The 20,482-nt window shown below is 52.6% G+C and overlaps 1 protein-coding gene across 1 annotated transcript; it reads left to right on the top strand.

Moving 5' to 3' along the window:
* Positions 1-1,610: 1,610 nt before the first annotated feature.
* Positions 1,611-19,094, top strand: LSG1 (large 60S subunit nuclear export GTPase 1). Its single transcript, XM_059731274.1, has 14 exons — positions 1,611-1,732; positions 1,891-2,026; positions 3,312-3,432; positions 6,879-6,965; positions 7,996-8,082; positions 11,713-11,773; positions 12,595-12,771; positions 13,522-13,947; positions 14,199-14,300; positions 14,895-15,040; positions 15,418-15,539; positions 15,783-15,862; positions 16,796-16,969; positions 18,533-19,094. Exons 1-14 carry the CDS (start codon positions 1,634-1,636, stop codon positions 18,710-18,712), a joined length of 1,998 nt encoding a protein of 665 aa, XP_059587257.1. The 5' UTR covers positions 1,611-1,633; the 3' UTR covers positions 18,713-19,094.
* The last annotated feature ends 1,388 nt before the right edge of the window (positions 19,095-20,482 follow it).

The raw sequence follows: 20,482 nt of genomic DNA, 5'->3' as shown, positions 1-20,482 counted from the left end.
TGCACAGGACAGCCGCACGCGTTGAAAGGGACCCAGTGCCTGAAGCACCCTGCACCGTCTGGCTGCGCCGGATCTGCGCACAGGCGCCGTGTTCGGGGACGAGTCAGAGTGGTGGAAATCCCCCCGGGCTCTTGCCAGAGCTTCCCGGTGGCAGACTCTTGAGATTCGGTCTTGACAGCGCCCAGCTGTCACTAAAGAGCCGCAGGCAGCTGCGCGCGGGCCGGCAGGCGAGGGGTCGGCCTGGCAGCTGCTGCTGGAGGATGCGATCCTCCTCTGCTTCGAGGGCTCGTCTGTCTACATAATATAATATGAATACAATAGCTTCCGAGGGCAAGCTTCCCAGGGCTCCTGCGTGCGCGTGGGGAGGGGGCCACGGCCACCCGGGGAGCCGGGCGCGCAGGGCAGGCGCTGTCCGTCTGAGCTCCGCCTGGGAAAGACGCGGGCAGAGCAACGGCGTTCACCCACCGAGCCCACCGCCGGCCCTGCTCAGCGGGCGACACGTGCCCGTGTGTGCGCATGTGTGCATGCACCTGCGTGTGGGTGTGCACACGAGCATGCCTGGGCGTGCGTGTGTGTTTGACACTTCAGACCCACGTGTCACACCTGTCACTATGTAATTGTGCACACATACGCATGGGCGTGCATGCACGTGCACGTGTGTTGGACAGTTCAGGCCCATATGTCACACCTGTCACTATGTAATTGTGCACACATACGCATGGGTGTGCATGCACGTGCACGTGTGTTGGACAGTTCAGGCCCATATGTCACACTTTTCACTATGTAATTGTGCACACATACGCATGGGCGTGCATGCACGTGCACGTGTGTTGGACAGTTCAGGCCCATATGTCACACCTGTCACTATGTAATTGTGCACACATACGCATGGGTGTGCATGCACGTGCACGTGTGTTGGACAGTTCAGGCCCATATGTCACACTTTTCACTATGTAATTGTGCACACATACGCATGGGCGTGCATGCACGTGCACGTGTGTTGGACAGTTCAGGCCCATATGTCACACCTGTCACTATGTAATTGTGCACACATACGCATGGGTGTGCATGCACGTGCACGTGTGTTGGACAGTTCAGGCCCATATGTCACACCTGTCACTATGTAATTGTGCACACATACGCACGGGTGTGCATGCACGTGCACGTGTGTTGGACAGTTCAGGCCCATATGTCACACCTGTCACTATGTAATTGTGCACACATACGCATGGGCGTGCATGCACGTGCACGTGTGTTGGACAGTTCAGCCCCCTGTGCCACACTTGTCCCTCTTGCAGCTGTGCACTTGTTACTATGCACATGCATGTGTGTGAGTGTGCACATGTGCATGGGTGTGTGTGGGTGTGCACGTGCGTGCGCGCGCGTGTGCCGGGGGCGGGCGGTTGGGGCGCGGTGCCGCAGCGGCCCCTGGCGGCGCAGCTGCCCGGCCCGGCCCGGCCCGGCCCGACGCGCGCCCGGAACCCCCGGCGCGGGCCGCGTTCCCGGCCGGCCGCGTTGCCCGGCAGCAGAGGCGGGTCCCCGCCGGGCCGCTGGTTCCACCCCCCCCCGTATAGCTTCCGGGGCGAGCCGCACTGCTTCCGGGGCAGCGGCGGCGGCGGCCGCGGCGGGCGGCATGGGCAGGAAGAAGGCGTCGGGCGCGGGGCTGGGCCGGGCCCTGCTCAAGGAGCGCAGCCGGGCGCGGCGCGGCGGCCGGGACGGGCCCGGGGCCTGGGTACGGCCTACCCCCCATGGTGACGTCGCACCGCCCCCCATGGCCCCCAGTACCTCCTCCCTTGAGGGCCCCCCTCCCCCACCGCCCCGTCAGTCAGGGTCCCTGGGATGGGGTTGGGGGGGTCCCGGTGCCGACCGTGCCGCGTCTCGCCCCCGCAGCTGCACACGAGCGAGGTGCACGAGGACGGCGCCGCCTGGGCGCGCTCGGCCCTGGCCCCGCAGTCCGTGACGGAGCCGAGCTCGCTGGAGGAGTTCCTGGCCACGGCCGAGCTGGCCGGCACCGAGTTTGCGGCGGGTGAGTCGCGGCCGGGGCCTTCCCGGGCACGTCCCGAGCCTGGGCCGGGCGCGAGGGTCCCGGCGAGAGGCTGGTGCGGGGACCAGCGGGCTGCTGGATCGACCAGAGAAACACTAACGCGAGCCGCGGGCCGGGCGCGGAGCCCGGCCACAAAGCGCGCGGGCGCGTGGTGTCGGCAGGCGGGGCACGACCAGCTCTTGAGGAAAAGCCGCTGGGGGACGCGGGGCGTTCCCAGTTGCCTGCGGCCTTGATCTCGGTCCCGGTCCTCGGGACCTTGCAGTAAAGCGAGTTTTCGGCCGGGGCGCTGGTCTCCGGTCGTGTTTGGATTCAGCACCGGTTCGTTGGCTGAAGCCGGAAGCAGCATCCCCCTCCTCTCCCCTGCCCCGCAGACCGGCACCCGAAGACTGGCGAGGGATTTTGTGTTTAACTCTGTTTCGTGGCGTGCATCGTGGCTCGTGGGTCATTTTCCCGGTGGACCCCGTGCCTGTTGCACGAATAACCATCGTGCTTGAAACGCTGAGTTGCGTTTCCAGCGGCAGGCTCGGGCCGAGTGGAGACGTTCTTTGCTTCAGTAGCTGAAGGCACGTTAGCAGAGGTGCGCGCGCGTGTGGAAACCTTGCATAACCTACGCGGCTGTTGGAGGACTCCAGGCTCCCTCCAAGCACTAGGCGTCTTTTTCCCAAACGCAGACCAAAGCCAAACAAACCAAGCCTTTATATTGAAAATCTGCTAGCAGGAATCAAGCTGGGTTCATGTCAGTAAGGTAGTTAGCTGTGGCAGCCTGAAGGCAGGCACAAAGCAGGGTCGACTTGCACCTTACCAGACAGGCTACGTTAGGGATGTATAGCAGGTGCTTTCAGAAGCAGGGGCCGACTCCCTCAGATGCTATGAAGGGACCGCAGGGAGCAGAGCGGCTAAATAGAAACCAGCGATTAAAATACAGAGGGGAGAGGAAGGAGGAGGGGGCACTACTGAGAGAGGCAGGCAGTGTAGGAAAAGAAAAGGCATTTAACTCAACGAGAGGTTCACTGCAGCAGCCGTTGATTGATGTATCCTGTTACGTTTATACGACACAACAGCTTGTCTGTCGTTATGGCTTCCAGGTAGCAACAGCTGTATTTGAATGCAGCGAGAATGGATGTCTTTTCTTTCCGGATCAGTTCTGTGCAGACTGAGCGCAATCATAGCACGCTCGTGTAAACATCCTCCTTTGAAGGATGCCAGATCGTGACATCTGCACGTTCTGATCAGGGATGTGACCGGCTGTTCTTCCTCTTCTAAACAGAGAAACTGAATATCAAGTTTGTTTCTGCGGAGGCTCGGACTGGCCTTTTGACTGCAGAAGAGACCAAAACTGTCAAGAAGCTCCATGAGGAAAACAAGCAGTTTCTGAACATACCAAGGAGGTAAGTTACTCATCAGTATGATAGTTTCATAGTTGGTCAGGTTGGAAGGGACCTGAGCAGATCATCAAGTCTGACCCCCTGCCATGGCAGGAAAGAGCACTGGGGTCAAATGACCCCAGCAAGGTGTTCATCCAGCCTTTTCAGGTCTCGGGTTCAGGTCAGGTCCTGTCGCCTCTCCTCGTAGGGCCTGCCCTGCTGCCCCTGACCATGCGGGTGGCCTCCTCTGGCCCCTCTCCATGCTGTCCACATCCCCCCTGAAGTGCGGCGCCCAGAACTGGATGCAGTACTCCACCTGCGGCCTGACCAGTGCCGCATAGAGGGGGAGGATCACCTCCTTGGACCTGCTCAGGATGAATCTGTGGATGCACGACAAGGTGCGGTTGGCCTTCCTGACCACGTCCCCACACTGTCGGCCCATGTTCATCTTGGAGTCGATAATGACTCCAAGATCCTTTTCTGCCTCTGCACTGACGAGAAGGGAGTTCCCCAGCCTGTAGGTATGCTGCTGGCTCTTCCTCCCCAGGTGCAGCGCCTTGCACTTGTCAGTGTTGAAACCCATCCTGTTCTCATCCTCCCACCCTGTAACCTGTCTAGGTCTGATTGCAGCCTAGTCTTCCTCTCTAGCGTGCCCACTTCCCCCCACATCTTAAGTGTTGTCTGCGAATTTGAACAAGGTGCTTTTCACCCCCTCGTCCAAGTCGCTGATGAAGATGTTGAACAGTGCAGGCCCAAGGACCGAGCCCTGGGGGACCCCACTGCCCACATCCCTCCAGGTCGAAAATGACCCGTCCACCACCACTCTGAGTGCGGCCCTCCAGCCAATTGGTGACCCATCTGACTGTGTAGGCATCGACACCACAATCTAATTTTTTAATGAGAATGGGGTGAGAGACAGTGTCAAAGGCTTTCCTAAAGTCCAGAAAGACTACGTATGATGTTGCAGTGTTTTGGCACTGCTAGCATCCAGTTTCTCAAAGGGGGATTTCCCATTGATCTGTTATTTCTTTGCATCGATGATTTGCAACCAAGGTGCTGTGACAGTCTTTGAAGGGTGCTGCTTAGTGCAGGCTCTATGAGGAGATAAATGAAGCCTTTTTCCCCTGGAGCTGCTGCTGCTCCTCTTCCCCCCACTTGCAGCAGCATGGGCTCCTGCCAGCCTCTCCTCCTTCCCAGCCCCTCTTCAGGTGGGTAAGCACTGTAATAAATAAAGTAGTGCCTGAAATAGGGTACTGCTCAGTTTACACAAAGTATGGGGGGGGGTATCTGAGCCTAAAAAGCCTGAGAACCACTCCTTTACACAATGACTGTAATTCTTCTACACACCTGAAGTTGTGGCCTGCTGCCTGTGTTTGAACTGAGAGCACCAGGCAACCCAAAGTAGCATCCCTTTGAAAACCAACCAGCCGGAGTGGCTTGCTCCTGCTGAGGGGTGCAGTAAGCCAAGTAAGTAGAGCATAGCGCTGGGACACCAGACTTTATTTCTCAGTTCTGCCAGTGGCTTGCCTGACATTGAGGAAGCCCCTGTGCCTTGGTTTCCCCTCTGTAAAATGGAGAGAGTGGTATTGACTTTCTCTGTAAGAGCTCCGTTAGAGCAACTGCTGAGAAGTGCTATTAGAGCTGGGTGTCGCTGCTGTTAGTGAGGAAAGTTTTTGGTTTTTTTAAAGTATTTTCCCCCTTGCTATTCAAGAGCATGTTACTGGGGTCAATCCTGCTTCAGGAAAACTGCTAACATCCAGAGCTGTTACACATGAGCAGTTCCTTTGTGAACCTAATTCAGAGCCTGTTCATAATGGAATCTGCATGCTTTTGTTCTGATGGCAGCAACTACTGAACATTAAGCTAACAGTTAGGTTCTTGACATTGTGTGTAGTGCTCTGGTTTTGATCTATACTGTGGTATTCTTGTCTTCAAGTGTACATGCTACGAGTGGAATTACAGATCAGCTTGGCCATTTGGTCTCTGCAAGGCCTCTCACTTCCAAAGCCCCCATGTTTTTACTGTGCAAGCTTTTTGGTAGGCTTGTTCCAAGTAATTCAGTATGTTTACTCCATGAAAGAATAACTCATATAAAACCTGAAAGATGTTAACTGCTACCTCCATGTTGTTATAATCCGTGGTAATCACAGATAAAGAAAGGCACTGTATATGCCTGGAGGTGAAGGAAAACTTGAAAGGAAGAAAATAATATTTTTGATATAAATTAACTCCACACACAACACAAACAGGGCTGTTAAAATGTGAAATGATGTATTTGTTCTACTGTTGTTTGCTTAAGACTGAGAAGCCTTGCGCTCCCCTGGAACGCTGCAGAGCTGAGTTTCCCAAGGAGAGACTCTTTGCTGTGCTTTCAGCCTTCCTTGCTTTTAGAATTAATAATTGGATTCGGCATCCAAACCTGTTGTAGACATGAGAATTGTAAGATAATTGGAATTTAACATGGAGAGCTGCAGGTACTCCAATCTGCTAGAAGAGAATGTTTTTATTTAAAAGATCTAGAGTCAAACTAACAAACCCCCCAAAACACGCTTTGAATATGGGCATGGCACTCGTATTGGCTTTTCCACATGCCGCCCGCCTTGGTGCTGTATTGCCCCATGCAGATCTTCTCCCTGACTTTGGTCCTGCTTCTTCCTGCCACACATACTGTTGAAGTTCAGTGAAAAATGGAAAAGCTGAGCTATCAGCCCCTGTCTCTGGTGATGAAAATACTGTTGGCAAGTGCTGTGTAAAAGGGCAGAAACGGTTCAGTGTGTGCAAAGGCAATATCAGCTCACCCATTAGAAACCTACTGTATCTCCCTTTGCTGTCCCACACACCCGCTGACTCTACCTGCTAGTTTCTAAACAGCTGTCACTCTGATTGCTTCTTCCCTCAAAATGGGCTTTTGCTTTCATTTCTTCCCTTCCCTGTCAGCATCTGGTGCACTGGCCAGTGTCCATAGATGCTGGCAGTGCCCATTGCACTGGGTGTATGCATCTCCTAAACCACCACAGGTGGCATGGGCAACTGCTGTGTGTGGCTTGTGGCAGATTGGGGAGGGGAGAAGCAGCACAGGGGCAGATAGGGCAGAAGGCAGAGCAGCAGAAAGGGCAGGGAGCATGAGGGAGGGGGAGCATAAAGCAGAACAGTAGATCAGGCAAGGGAAGAGGATCAGAGTGGCACACGCTGCCCAGAGTACAGTCAAGGGAACAGCCCTCTCGCATTTGAAGGGTAACCGTCTTTCTGTTGACTGGTCACCCCTCTTTTTGAAGTGACCTTTAGAAAGTAGAGAATTACCTGGTGTCACGAGGCTGCTGGGACAGGACTGCATACGTCCAACCTGCCTTGAGTTGCGTGCAGCTGGACTGCCTGGGGCATGAATTCCTGTGGAGTTCGTATTGAACAGCTGCAGTTGGGGAAACGCTCCAACGCACTTCCATGTTTCTTTTAATTCACGATGGCTCCAGACCGTACTGGGACAGCAGAACCAGCGCTGAGAAGCTGAGGCAAGCAGAGAGGGACAGCTTTCTGGAGTGGAGGCGGCAGCTTGCCTGGTGAGTTGCACTTGTGTTTAGTGTTGTGGAATTTGGGGAGTGAGGGGTGAACTCCTCCATCTCTGCAGGGAGCCTCTGACCTGCAGCACTGCTTGAGCTGGTCCTTACGATGTTGACAGTTCAGGCCCACGTGTCACTTGTCCCTATGTCATTTACCTTCTTCTTCCAAAGTGTGAATCATAATATGCTTGTAGCTGGGGCCTCGGGTTCTGCCAGACCTCTTCAGGTGAGGTGCTGTGAACAGTTGCCTCCACGGAGCACCAGTGCCCTCCTGGTTTCTGGAGGAAGGTGCTGCTTGGAGAAATGAGAGAAATCTCCCTTCCCCCTCCCCTCTCCTCCTGCCTGTGTGAGCAACTGCCCTGGCTGTGGCTGTAAGGGCATATCTAGGCTGCCTGCTGTGGTCCTGTGTAGAGGTGCCCAAGCAGCCTCTTCAGTGACCTTGCTTGGGCTCTGGGAGTCACCTCGTGGAAGGGGCATGGAGCTCCTTTAGAGCCAGCGTGCCCCTCTCTGCTGCAACACGCAGGATGGACATACCCTTGAGCTCCGTGTAGCAGCTAGCTGGTTGGCCTTGCAGGTCATTTCTGCAGTTCTGATGCTGTCATTGATGTTTGCCAGCCTGTTTGCTGAACTTCCCCACCCTCTGATCACTTGAAGCTGCAGTGGGAGAGGAGCAGGGGTGGAAAATTCTGGACATGCCCTGGTCACCCTCCCCATGGGCACGCACTCTCTGCCACACCATGAGATGGGATATGGGGTTGGGCGGACCAATAGTCTGGTGCAGCAAATGACAGCTCTTCACCCAACTGACTTCTCCCCTCCGGTCTCGACTCCTTCCTGCTGTGCTGAGTTGCTGTCTTCAGGAACTCGACTTGAGGTCCTGCGAAGAGGGTCCCCAGTGCTGAGTGGAGGGGTGGGGGGGTTGTCAGCTCTTCTGGGAGGTGAGCTGAGTAGAATTGCAAAGAGAGGCTGGCGCAGCACGTACTGTCTGACGTGAACCATGCGTGGTGAATTCCCCTTGTTTCTGCTCTAGGCTGGAGGAAGACAAGAAACTAATTCTGACCCCGTTTGAACGGAATTTAGACTTCTGGCGCCAGCTCTGGAGAGTCATTGAAAGGAGGTAAGGTTTTTAGTGTCTTTTTGGTGGAGGGGAGGGAGTGATTGCTTCAAAAAAGGAGAGCATGGCTTCTTCTGTTGAACCATTCTTAGTTGCATGTAATTTTTTTTTCTTCCATTCCCTCTATTGTAATGGTTCTTGAAGACGTTAGTCCAGTACTGATGCAGTTCCTGAACTGTGGGTTCAGTTTCAGATTTTACATGTCATTTTCCTCAGTTAAGCACCTTCAGGTTTCAAATATTAACCTGTACTGAGAGGGCGTCGTTACTATGCTTCCCGTGAGCACAGGGTGAACTCAGACATGTAATTAAAGATGCCCCATCTTGGGCCATATCTGTAGCCATCACACATTTCCCCTATGCTGACACCCGGCAGATTGAGATTTCCGATGAGGCTGTATTCCTCCGGCCAGCCCGGCAGTCTGAAGCCAGTTGACTTGTATTCCCAAGTCACAGGAGCTTTGAACACACACCCTCAACTGCCCAAACATGGGCTTACTCCTCTAAAGCTGTGGTCCTGTGGTTAATATTTTTGTCTTAATATAAAAACGGAAGTTACTGCAAACACAATCAGATCATTGGTATCTCTTTCTTGTGATCACTGAAGCAGTTTTATTCGGAAGCAACAGAGCTGAGTATTTCAAAGCCCAGGCTTTTATTCAGAGTACAGTTCTGACCCCTGGGGCTCCAGACACTAATGTGGGTGCGTAATTCTACTCATGCCTCTTCCCACTGATGTTGTGCTGCTGCTGCACCCGCAGTCCTGTCTCTAGACCCCAGGCGAGGTCAGGCTGTTGGTTTTAAATCTTCCACCTTCCCTCCCCACATGCACCTGTCCATTCTCTGGCCCCGGGGCAGTGGGAAGATGCAGTGTAAGAATAGCAGAGCATTGGAAAGCCGAGGTGAAGCAGCAGATAGACTCCTGCCATCCTGAATAGTGTTATGACTGTGTGTTCCCTGCCTGACTCCAGGTATAAGTGGTGTTTGTGTGGCTGAGCTGTAACAGAATAGCCAAGCCGTCTGCCCCCTCAATGAGACTGAGGCCTTTAATTTCATTACCAACTAACTTGGAGATCACATTTCTGCTGATTTTCATGAAGCTCCCGTGAAGGGCCCCTTTGTATTGCCTCACTGTCACAGGAACGTGGGTGAGTGAGCTCCTGTGTGGTCAGAAGCATCTTGCCATGCGCCTGCCCTCCTGTGCAGTATGCAGGTCCTCCTTTGTTTAGGTTGTGGTGTGCTACCCCAATCTGCACATACCTCAGGAAGCTTATGTTGGGGTCTGATACCAGAAAGGAGATGGGAAAAGCAGTCCGTGGCCTTGCCAGCTCAGGTTTGCTCCCTCCTAGGTGTTTGCTTGCGTTTGGCTCATTATAGTTCCAGAAGCACAAACAACTGGGTTTCTCTCATTTCCCCCTTCTTACACAATATCAGTCATACTTTGCTGCCAGGAGCTTTCTCTGCTTACTCGGTTTCTGGTTTCCTTAATTTTTATCCTATTCCCGTGAGTCTCCTCTTCTCTAGACTAAATAATCCCAGTTCCCTCAGCCTCTCCTCATCAGTCATTTGCCACAGCCCCCCAACCATTGTCATTGCCCTTCGCTGTACACTCTCCAACATGCCCACATCCTTCTGTAGCAGGGGGCCCACAGCTGGACACACGACTCCAAATGTGGCCTCCTCAGTGCAGACTAGAGGGGAAGAATCACCGCCCTCGATCTGCTGGCAACGCTCCTCCCGATGCAGCCTGGGATGCCATTAGCCTTCTTGGCAACAAGGGCACGCTGCTGGCTCCTGTTCAGCTTATTGTCCCCTGTCACCCCCAAGTCTCTTTCTGCAGAGCTACTGTTTGGCCAGTCCTTCTCCAGCCTGCACTAGTGCATGGCATTGCTCCCTCCACAGTGCAGGACTTTGCACTTGTCCTTGTTGAACCTCCTGAGATTCCTTTTGGCCCAATCCTCCCATTTGTCCAGGTCTCTCTGAACCCTAACCCTACCCTCCAGCCTATCTGCTGCTCCCCCCAGCTTGGTGTCATCTGCAGACTTGCTGAGGGTGCATCCATCCCATCTTCCAGGTCGTTGATAATGATATTGAACAAAACTGGAACCGGCCTCTGGGGCACTCCACTTCATACCAGCTGCCAGCCAGATATCAAGCCATAGATTACTGCCCTTTGAGCCTGATGTTGCAGACAGTTTTCTACCCAGCTTGCCCAACCTGGATTTTCTTAGCTTGCTAGTGAGAATGTTGTGGGAAGCAGTATCAAAAGCCAGATGGAAATGTTTTCTCTATACTGTTCCTCCCATTGGATGCTGCTGGTAACAAGTGCAGTTGTGTCTGCATGGTGTGAGATTTCATTACATCTCCAGCTTTCTGCGCCTGTATTTCTAGTCCATGGAGTTCCTCACCAGGCACAGAGTTGACTCTCTGAGGTTAACAGTGTGAAGGGATCTTTTTCCACCTCCGAAAGGTGATGTACCAGCTATTAGCTGGAATTTCACACTTGAGTTTCAGGAGAAGGAAAACTGCTGGCTGGACACTAGTGGTATTTTTAGCCGAAATACATTGCTTTATTGAGCCATGAGAGTTGTTTCTGGTAAACTGGGTTTTCTCTCCTGTCGCACTTGCAAATCATCATACCTGCAAGACAAACAGATTTGTGTTACAACCTCCTATAATCTACCTAGAATTAGGAGGGTACCAGAGAAGAGTAGCAGTGATGAGAGCTACAGATGAAATCCTGTACGATCACTGTGAAAATGGGCTCTGTACATCTACCTTGACTACCACCTTATGTTACTTTCTTAATGCAGATTGAATTGAGTGCTGTCCCAGGGTGTGAGGTGTGCTAGAAACGGTCTGCACTTTCCTCTTCCTGGGTAGGTGGCACAAGCAGAGCACAACATGCTTCTGTGTACTGCAAATTCATGGAAGTGACTTTCTGACGAAGCACCACGGGTGCCTATACATGTGTAGTGAGGCTACTCCACCGCGCTGTAATCACAGTGTGTCAGAGCAGACTCGATTAATCAAGTCAGCTGGAGCATGGTAATTATCGTGCTCCAGCAGACTTCAGCATCACGTGCATTGACGTCCCCACACTGAAAAATGGCAGTGGGGCGCCTTAACTAAAGCGCATTCAATGAGCTTCAGTTAAAGCACCCCTGCCACCATTTTTCAGTGTGGGGAAGCTGATGCACAGCCTCTGTAATTAGTCTGTCCCTGTCCCCCCCACCCTGTGAGCATGTCTAAATGTCCTAACTGCCTGGACACCAAACACTGGGGGTTGGCTGCTGAGTGTCTCTGAAAGGTGGCTTCATCAGTGCAAGGGCGTGTGCTGATGCAGCACCCCCTTTTCAGGATCTCAGGGCGTTGCTGGGGAAGGAGACACCGGTGCGTGGTGTTGGCTGGGATACGTCAGAACAGCAGGAGCCCTGTGAAGGGAGCAGGGCTCTCCTGGGGTACACGAGCGCTGGGACGCGTTGTCCGTGCGATGAGGCTACTTAGTGGAACGAGCCAATATGATTGACAGGTGAAAATGCTGGGTCTTGTGTATTGCTTTTTCATGAACACTGTGGTTGCTCATCTGGTAATGCAGCACATGAGGCTTACTGGGCTCCCTCTTGTTTTGCAGTGATATCGTCGTTCAGATAGTAGATGCCAGGAATCCTCTCCTGTTTAGGTGCCAAGATCTGGTAAGTTAAGTGAAGCAAACCACTGGGTCTCAGATTGTGCTTTCAGCTGTGTTGATGCATTGCCCGAAGCCGTCTTCTCTTACATCTAACACATTGTGGCCTGTGTCTTCTGTGCCTCAGATTCATGTCAGCATGGATTATTTCTTCTTGCGAATGTTCTCCTGGCCTCAGCAACCTTTTTTCCACACACCCCCCCGTCCCCCACCCAAAGCTTCTCTGATAGCTCAGGCAGAAAGCAATGCATTTGGAGCCAGCCCTGCAGATATCTTGTCTGCTTCTCTTTCCCTGTTGCTAAGGAAACTTGCTGTGTAACAAGATGCTGACTTCTTCAGTTCCTGCTGCCGCTCTTTATTACCCACTTGAAGTCCTTGCTCTCTGTGGCACTGCTTGTTTCAAGAGTCACGTGAAATCCAAGCCAAGAGGTTGCTGTTGTAAAAATGTGAAGGAAATATTGGGAACTGCAGAACCAACAGCCATTTGACAGCCACGGCCTCTAAAATGATGTGTGGTAATGAGACAGCAAAATAAATGCGAAAATTGAGGATCAAGTGTGGCCACCATTATTTCATAGACCTGAATACCTCTTTGCCACGGCTGTGTAGGCAGTGATGGGCTTGCGCATTGAAATACCGGTTGTCTGGCTATCCGTGCTGTAGTTGCAGTTATACATGCACTTTGCATGTGCCAGACCCCACTGGGTTACTGGTGAGCCTGGCACTGTGGATGCTGAAGCTGTCTGGAGCATACCTGCCTTAGCGTATGTGGGTGGGGATGGGCAGGGTCCCAGGTCGGATCCTCTGCAGCCCGTGTGTTCTCTCCAGGAGCGTTACGTGAAGGAAGTGGAAAGCGACAAAGAGAACATCATCCTGATAAACAAAGCGGACTTGCTGAATGAGGAGCAGCGGGCAGCATGGGCGCAGTTCTTTGAGAGCGAAGGCGTTAAAGTCGTGTTTTGGTCAGCCTTGGGAGAGCGTGTGCGGCTGAGCACTGCGGCTAAGGTAAAGGAGGTGACTTCTTTGTGCTGAGCGTGCTCTGGGGAGTCGCAGTGACTGAGGTCTCCGTGTGACTGCTCTGCTTGCAGTGCAGCCGAGCGCTCAAGAAAGCGGGATGTTTCTGCTGCCTGGGGGAGGGTGTTGGTTGTGTTCACTCTTGCTGCGCAGTTACAAAACACCGCTGCAGCAGCAGATAGAGACGTGTCCACAAAAGCCTTCGTGAATTGAAGTAGCGTATCCTTCAGTTCTTTTGTCACACCATTTGCAGCTCCTTTTTCATGGCAAGTGAAAAGATAAGTACTGTTGAGCCAAGATGTGAGCTAGCTCTGAGGGGTTCAGTGAGTAGTACTAGAAACAACTGGTTGGCTGGCATAATGTGATGGAATTGCCTTCTAGGCTGGGTGCTAGGAGGTGCATGCATGTCCAAACAAAGCATTTCCTTTCTTCAGGGAAGGAATGGTGTATAAGAGCAATCTTGAAGTAGTTGGCAAAATGTCTTCTCACACATTGAAACGATCTGCTCCCACTTCAGTTATCCTAGCTGAATAATGCTACATGTGGGTTTAACTGGCCTTGTCCATTTTATAATGGTAGCTGGCTATGTAATACTCTGTGGGTGCTACCTGGCGGTGATGGGGGTGAGGACAGGGCGTGTCTGAATGGGTTTGTACAGCACAACACACATTGCCTGCCGGGCTTCTGAGGCTTCTTGTCTGCCCAGCTGTTTCAGGGATGACACTCTCACTTTTTATGCAGGGCCTAGAAGTTGAGGGAGCACCAGAAGAGTCCAGTGACTCTGAAGACAGAAGCTCTAGTGAGGAGGAGGAAGATGGAGCCGTGCAGAATGACACGGATAACCTGCACCCAGAGAATTCTCTGCATCTGGGAGACGGAGTGCTGGGCAGCGAGGTTGACGACAATGACAGCGAAGAGTATGAGGACTGTGAGGAGGAGGAGGATGCCTGGCAAACCTGTTCTGAAGATGAGGGTGGGGAGGAAGTAAATTCCTCTGCGCCAGGCTGGACAGGAGGTGGGAGTGAGAGGCAGCACGGCCCTGGGTTGGTGCCGAGCAGGCCCTTCAGCAACTTCAGCCACCTGGTTCAGAGAGAAGAGCTGCTGGAAGTGTTCAGATCGCTGCACACCGGCAGGAAGGCGAAGGAGGGAGAGGTCACCATTGGGCTGGTAGGTTGGAAGCGGGGCCTCATGGACCAGCTGGAGGTCAGTCTAACACTCTGGGGCCTTCCAGTGTAAAAGAGCACGTACCACCAAGGATGTTGTGTGCAGTGGCCTTCAGGCTTTCTCTGGAGTGTGGTGTTGAGTGCCCGCTGTGATAGCTAGCGCTGTGATAAAAGCCTCAGCATCAGAGCTCTCTGAAGAGCGTGGCAGAGTCCTGCGGATGTGTCCGTGTTTTCAGTCTGCTTTCTGTCTTCTAGGTGGGTTATCCCAACGTTGGCAAGAGCTCGACAATCAACACAATCCTGGGTAACAAGAAGGTGTCGGTGTCTGCTACGCCTGGGCACACAAAGCACTTTCAGGTATGCGGTGGGGGAGTGTCATCAGGCCCCTGAAGAAGGCTGCAGTGTTAGGCGGCTTGCCTCTGGGGGTGCCTGAGCACTCTTGGCTCGCTGGTCTGAAGGCTGTGTATAGTTTCTTGCTTGTGTCTTGTGGGGGCAGTCTTGATCTCTGCTAGCATCGCTTAGGAAAGACCGATCATGCGCTCCCCCATGCAGTGTGCGACTCGAGCTGCTGTTCCGATGTCAGTGTTGTGCACACCCCATTCTGTCTCTGTGAATACTTGGCTCAAAGTGAGCCTCAGTCAGAGCTGAGTTTTGCCTTGACCCCTGGAGGTCAGGACTTCAGGGCTGTCATCCCTTGTCGTCCGCTGTTAAAAACCCTGGGGTTACTGCAGCTTTGCTTTCCTCGCCTGTTATCTCTGCACTAGGCAGGCTGGAGGCTCTGGCTGGTGACCGCAGCGCCATCACTGTCATGTTGCAGGACCTTCCTCACCCTCCGTCTGGAGCGTGTGTATACATGTGTGCGCACATGCACTCTGTGCCCTTCCCCCCTCCCTCCTGCTCTTGTGTGTACAAAGCGAGACTTGGTGAGCCCTGCTTTTATCTGCCGCGCAGACCCTGTACGTGGAGCCTGGCCTGTGCCTCTGTGATTGCCCCGGTCTGGTGATGCCATCCTTCGTCTCGACAAAGGCAGAGATGATCTGCTCTGGAATTCTGCCCATAGACCAGATGAAGGACCATGTCCCACCCATCTCTCTAATATCCTTTGCTTGGGGTTTGGTACAGATCTGCACGTGTTAGACGCATACCAAGACTTGGGTGTGGAAAAGGCTGTGTGGCAGCAGGGCTGTCGGTGTTTTTTGAGGTCCGTGGTGTTACAAAGGAAGGAAATAAACCCACTATGTTATCATCTTATCCCACTTCGGAGGGTTTTCAGGTGGTTGATTCCCAGGTTTAGCCTCACTGTGGAGGTTTGTGCCTCTTTCCTGTTTCAGTCTTGAAACCAAAGTCCCCAAGATGTTCTTTAAATGTTCTCTTAACATGCAGTTTTGTCGCCGGGTTAATTAGCATGACCTCAGACTGCTGTTTGTACACGTGCAGTGGAAACCAACACATGGCTTCCTTGACTAGTCCACATTTGCCAGCATATCCCACGACACGTTTTAGAAGCAGCCTACGGAATCAATATCATACGACCCAGAGAAGATGAGGATCCTGATCGCCCACCCACAGCTGAAGAGCTGCTAACTGCTTATGGATGTGAGTAATGGTGCGCTGCTGTACGCTGAAATGTTCTCTCGCAGGGTTAAAGCTTGTGGGACTTGGCTCGGGTCTGGGTATTAACCTCCTCTCCACTGGCCTGTGCTGGGGAGAGGGCAGGGGCAAGTCTTCCAAGTTTCGTATCGCGGCACAGGGCTTCCTCCCTGGGTGGCGTGTTCAGGGAGCAGCGGAGAACATGCTGTGGAAGCTCCCTGAATCGTAACCTCCTGCTCCGTCTTTCAGACATGAGAGGCTTTATGACAGCTCATGGGCAGCCGGATCAGCCAAGGTCGGCCCGTTACATATTGAAGGATTACGTCAGTGTAAGTTCTCCCTGCACCAGTCACCTTTCCTGCTGGGCGCCAAAGCAGCTTTTCCGTTATAGGGGTAACGAACTCCATAAACGAGGGCCTGCTTCAGCTAATACTCTAGTACAATGTTTCTCAACCCTTCTAGACTTGAGGGTCCCTTGGAAAATGCTAGTTCTGAGCTGCCACTCTTTTTGACTACAGAAAATAATAGAGCAATTCTTCAAGAGCTCAGGAAAACGGCAGCAGGACAGAGTGTTTGTAACACTGGATTCCTGCTGGCAGCCTCTGGGTTTATCTTGTGAATTGTGTTTGCACACCAAACAGTGCACACGTTGAGTGGCACCCCACAGCACCCTTGAAAGGATCTCAAGGCACCCCACAGTGGTGCAGGACCCTGGTTGAGAATCACGGCTCTAGCATGTGAGATCAATTCAGGTATCAAGGCTTTTTTTTTTTCTTTTTAAAGAGAAGAAAAAGCAAGGGGACAGGGTCTCACTGCTGGATATTGTTGGGGAGAGTACGCGATGCCAGAAAGATGGAAGCGAGCTGCACAGTAAAGAGCACCTGTGAAATACACGGCTCACAATAAGGAAAAGGAGTGTCCCTTTGATTTCAGTGGGGCAGGTGCTGGCCTGATTCTGGCCACGGTCCTGTCCTGATGGTGATAATCCCACAAGCTGCTAGAGAACCTCTCCGCAGGAGGTTGCAGAGTGCTTTCGTGGGATCCCTACAAGGCTGTCACTGAGCATATTTACAGCTGGGTGAGCAACCAACTTAGCTGGCCAAAATTGGAGCGAGTCTGCGATAGAGCTCAGCCAAGAACGCAGGAGTCCTGACTTTCTGGTTGCAGCTGCTAGCTGTGGTTACCCCTCTTATCTTGAGGGGTCTGCCCTGCCTGCTGTGGTTTCTTACCAGGAGAATAACAGCTATGCATTGTTCTTGCAGGGTAAGCTGCTGTACTGTCATCCCCCTCCGGGCACTGACCCAAAAGACTTCCAACACCAGCACAACAGACGTACACAGAGCAGAGCCATGCAGGGTAATGCAGAACTGAGACCAGAAAGGAATCGGAGGGCAAAACAAATTGAAAATGTCGTGGACAAAACATTTTTCCATCAGGTATTTTGGAATTAATTCCTTGGGGACAAATTGCCTAGCACTGGCTGTCAGCATCTTTAAAGGTAACCAGAAACCATAGTTCAGGAAGGCGTTAAATGCAGCTTCTGAAGTCACTGGAGCAGTTACTGGAGTTCTAAATTGGCAGATCTAGATAACTTTGCAACCAAGAGTTTTAAAAGAGCTAGCCAAGGAGTGGTCAGGATTGATGTTGATCTTAAATCTTGGAACCTCAGAAAAGTTTCAGAGTATCGGAAGAATAATTAATCCTGTGCCAATGTTAGCAAAGGATAAATGGAGTGATCTGGTTAGTTTATAGGCCTGTTAGTTTGATCCCAGCCAAAATAATTGATTGCTTGATACAGGATACAGCTGATAGGGAATCAGATGAAGGCAGCATAAATGAGGTGGTGGATTTGTGAATATTCCGTCTTGTGAGGCTAGCTGTGTCTCCGATACAAAAGGCTGTGGGTGTAACTAGAAAATGCTTGAATGACACTGATTTAGAAACTCAAGCAGTACAAAATTAACAGAGCCAGTCATGAATCTGTTTGAACATATGCTAACAGCTCAGTCTCAGTGTCATGGTGATATGGGGAATCCTCATCAAACAGGCACATTTCTGTTAGAGTCTGCCTAGGATTGGTTCTTGCCTTGACAGTATTTATTATTTTTATCAGTGACCTGGAAGATGCAGGTAACCTGGATTGGGGGAGCGAAGAACAGATGAGGAGGGTGGGTGATGACAGTGAGCCGGGCGCAGACACGCTGTATGCGTGTCTGTACAGCCCAGTGTGAAGTCATTCATGGGGAAACAGAACGAAGGCTGGAAGTGGGCCGCTGGAAAGCTCGTGGAGGGCCTGTTGGATGAGCAGTTGGGCCTGCGCTGTGAGAGACGCTGGCCAAAGGGCAGATGTGGTAGTTGCACCTGGAAAGAAGCCGCTATTGTGCAGATGCAGGGAGTTCTGCTACCTCTGCATTGGTCATGACTGTGGTGCCCTGGTTTCCACAACGCAAGCAGGACGGTCGTATGTTAGGGAGGGTTTGTAGACACGCCACAGGAATGGTTCAGGGACTGGGAGGTCTGCCTTAAATGTGCCCCTAGGAGCTCAGTCTGAGTTGATCAAGAAGGGTGTGAGCCGATTTTCCTGAATCGGGTACCTCCATTGGGAGCTGAAATTTGACAAGGAGAGTCTTCAGTCTGGCGGATGAAGGCACACGACACGCTGGCTTGAAGCTGAGGCTGGACAAACTTGAGCTCCAGATAAGACGCCTGATTTCAGTAGAGGGCAAATAACTGCTGGCACAACTTGCCCCAGCTGTGGTGGCTGCTGCAACACTGGGAGAACTGAAATTGGGACTTGGCACGTTTCTGAAAGGTTGGCTCTGGTTCAGACAGGAGTCAGCCCGAGAAGTCCTGTGGCGTGTGATTCGGGAGGTCAGGCTAGGGGATCGGTGCTCTTCCTGAGCTTTGCAGCTGCTGAGCTGAGGGCTGGATTTACCTTTGCCTGTCACTTAGAAGTAATTACTGTAACGATGACAGCTTTGCAAATGTCTGTTCCCCAGGAGAACGTCCGTGCTCTGACGAAGGGCGTCCAGGCTGTGATGGGATACAAACCTGGCAGTGGTCCCGTGTCCCGAACTGAGTCTAGCTCCAAGAACGAGATGGGGAAACCCTGGAAAAAGCATGGGAACAGGAACAAAAAGGAGAAGGTTCGTAGGCTCACCAAGCACCTGGATGCCTAGCCATAGCAGGGCAGAGCGGACTCTCCGGGTAGAGACTGCGGACAGCGTCCCGTACATTTTGTGCTCAGACTGAAGCTGCAGGGATAAGCCAGCATTGGTGCTTTGTGCCAAAACACCAGCCATGCTGTGGGCAGAGCGGGGCAGGTGGGTGAGATCACATGTTGCTCTGAGCCCCTTCCTTCTGGGAAAGGGACCAGGCTCCCCAGGAGCAGGTTGGTTTGACCGTTGCCAAGAAGTCCGCCCTTCTGCTGAGTGCAGATGCGGCCGTCTAGAAGACTTTGGACATGGACAAGGCCTCTTACAGCTGCTTGGGATTTAAACCCCTACAAAACCATGACCTTGCTTACTCAATTTTTACTGGATAAAGCTTGTTTATATTTGAGACGACTTCGTCTGCCTCCTTTCTTGTCTTTTTACTTGTGTAGCTTATTTTCTGGCAGTCGCATCTTCCTGCCTTCCCTCTGCCTGCCACTGTTAGTTCTGGGGAACGTAAAGGTCCACTGAAAGCGCCCTTTGCTAACAGCTGGGTCATGACAAAGAGGCAGGAGAGTCTGGAAACTCAGTGATTTCTGGCAAAGAAGGAAAGAACCTCACATGGGGTGACAGGAGCCAGGCGCTGCTTTCACTTCCCTGCTGACGTGCTAGTATAAGAGTTACATTGCTGTACGAACTTCCACTGACTTCTGAGCCCTGAGACCCTGTGCCGAAGTGTCCTAGTCCTTGTGTCTGGTCTGTTATGAAGCTGAATTTGATGTCCTGTAGGTGGCCCTGTCGTACGGTCTCATCGAACCTCTATTCCATGTACTGATCTAGATGCAGGATCGACTGTAGTGGAAATACCATATGTCAGACCAGAATTGAGCCCTAAAAGAATTCATACCAAAGCCCTTCTGCTCACTGGGGGAATATTCAGGCTTCAGGAGCTGAAATGAGGTACTGGTGGCGGGACAAGCTAGACCAGTGCTGGCAAGCTGGGAAGATGCCACCAGCCTTGGGCTTGTGTTGGGCAGAAGCGATCCATTCAGGATGGGGATGGGTTTGTGCGCTGCTCCATCCCCAGGTCTGCCTGTCCTTCCAGCGGAGCCCTGATCCAGGGGCTGGGACAGCCGTGGGACGGGAAAGGCTGCGGCTTTGATCCGAGCGGGTTGAATGTCAGACCGCCAGCTTTGTGCTCGTTATGCAGCTCCTGAAGTCGGGGGCTGTATGTTGGAGGTGGCTTTTATTTAGGCAGCTATAAGGCAAATGGCTCTTCCAGGTGGTAAAGCAGAGCAGCACCCCCAGGCATCTCCAGCATGGTGTGGGCATTGCTTGCTGGTGCTTCACCCCCGGGCATCTCGGAAAGAAATGCTTCACCAGGGCTAAAGCGGCAATGAGACACCCTCTAAGGTGGGTAAGTGCTGCCTAGGTGGAAGTGGAGATGTGTGAAGTGATGTAGGAACAGGACCTGCCTCTCCTGGCCCCTGCCCCCATCTGCACAGCCCTTCTGCTGCCGTGGAAATGCCCCTGCGCCATCCCTCACCAGCATTTGCCTTTGAGTCTCTTGTTGGGCTACCTGGGGGCACAACCCCTTCTGCTTCCCGCCTGGGCCCATGGCTGGAAACGAGAAGAATCTACCCTCCTTGCCCCAGGGCTCAAAGGGGCTGATGGCTTTTTGTCAGCAGGTTTTGGGGGGGACGGGGAGAAGGAGGTGAGAGCAGAAAGGCAGTGTCCAGGTGACTGCCAGGTACTTTGTGTGCTGTGTAAGGGGTGCTCGTGCTCGCGGTGCTCTGC

Source organism: Alligator mississippiensis, chromosome 7, assembly GCF_030867095.1.
Source record: "Alligator mississippiensis isolate rAllMis1 chromosome 7, rAllMis1, whole genome shotgun sequence".
NCBI classification, from domain to species: domain Eukaryota; kingdom Metazoa; phylum Chordata; order Crocodylia; family Alligatoridae; genus Alligator; species Alligator mississippiensis.
This window is presented reverse-complemented; position numbering and strand designations above follow the sequence as displayed.

Bases quoted from the DNA above. Each gene is read 5' to 3' on its own strand.
- LSG1 (XM_059731274.1), top strand. From the start codon at position 1,634: ATGGGCAGGAAGAAGGCGTCGGGCGCGGGGCTGGGCCGGGCCCTGCTC. The intron at 11,774-12,594 runs GTAAGTTAAGTG...TGTTCTCTCCAG, and splicing joins TGTTTAGGTGCCAAGATCTG to GAGCGTTACGTGAAGGAAGT. The intron at 15,540-15,782 runs GTGAGTAATGGT...TCCGTCTTTCAG, and splicing joins GCTGCTAACTGCTTATGGAT to ACATGAGAGGCTTTATGACA.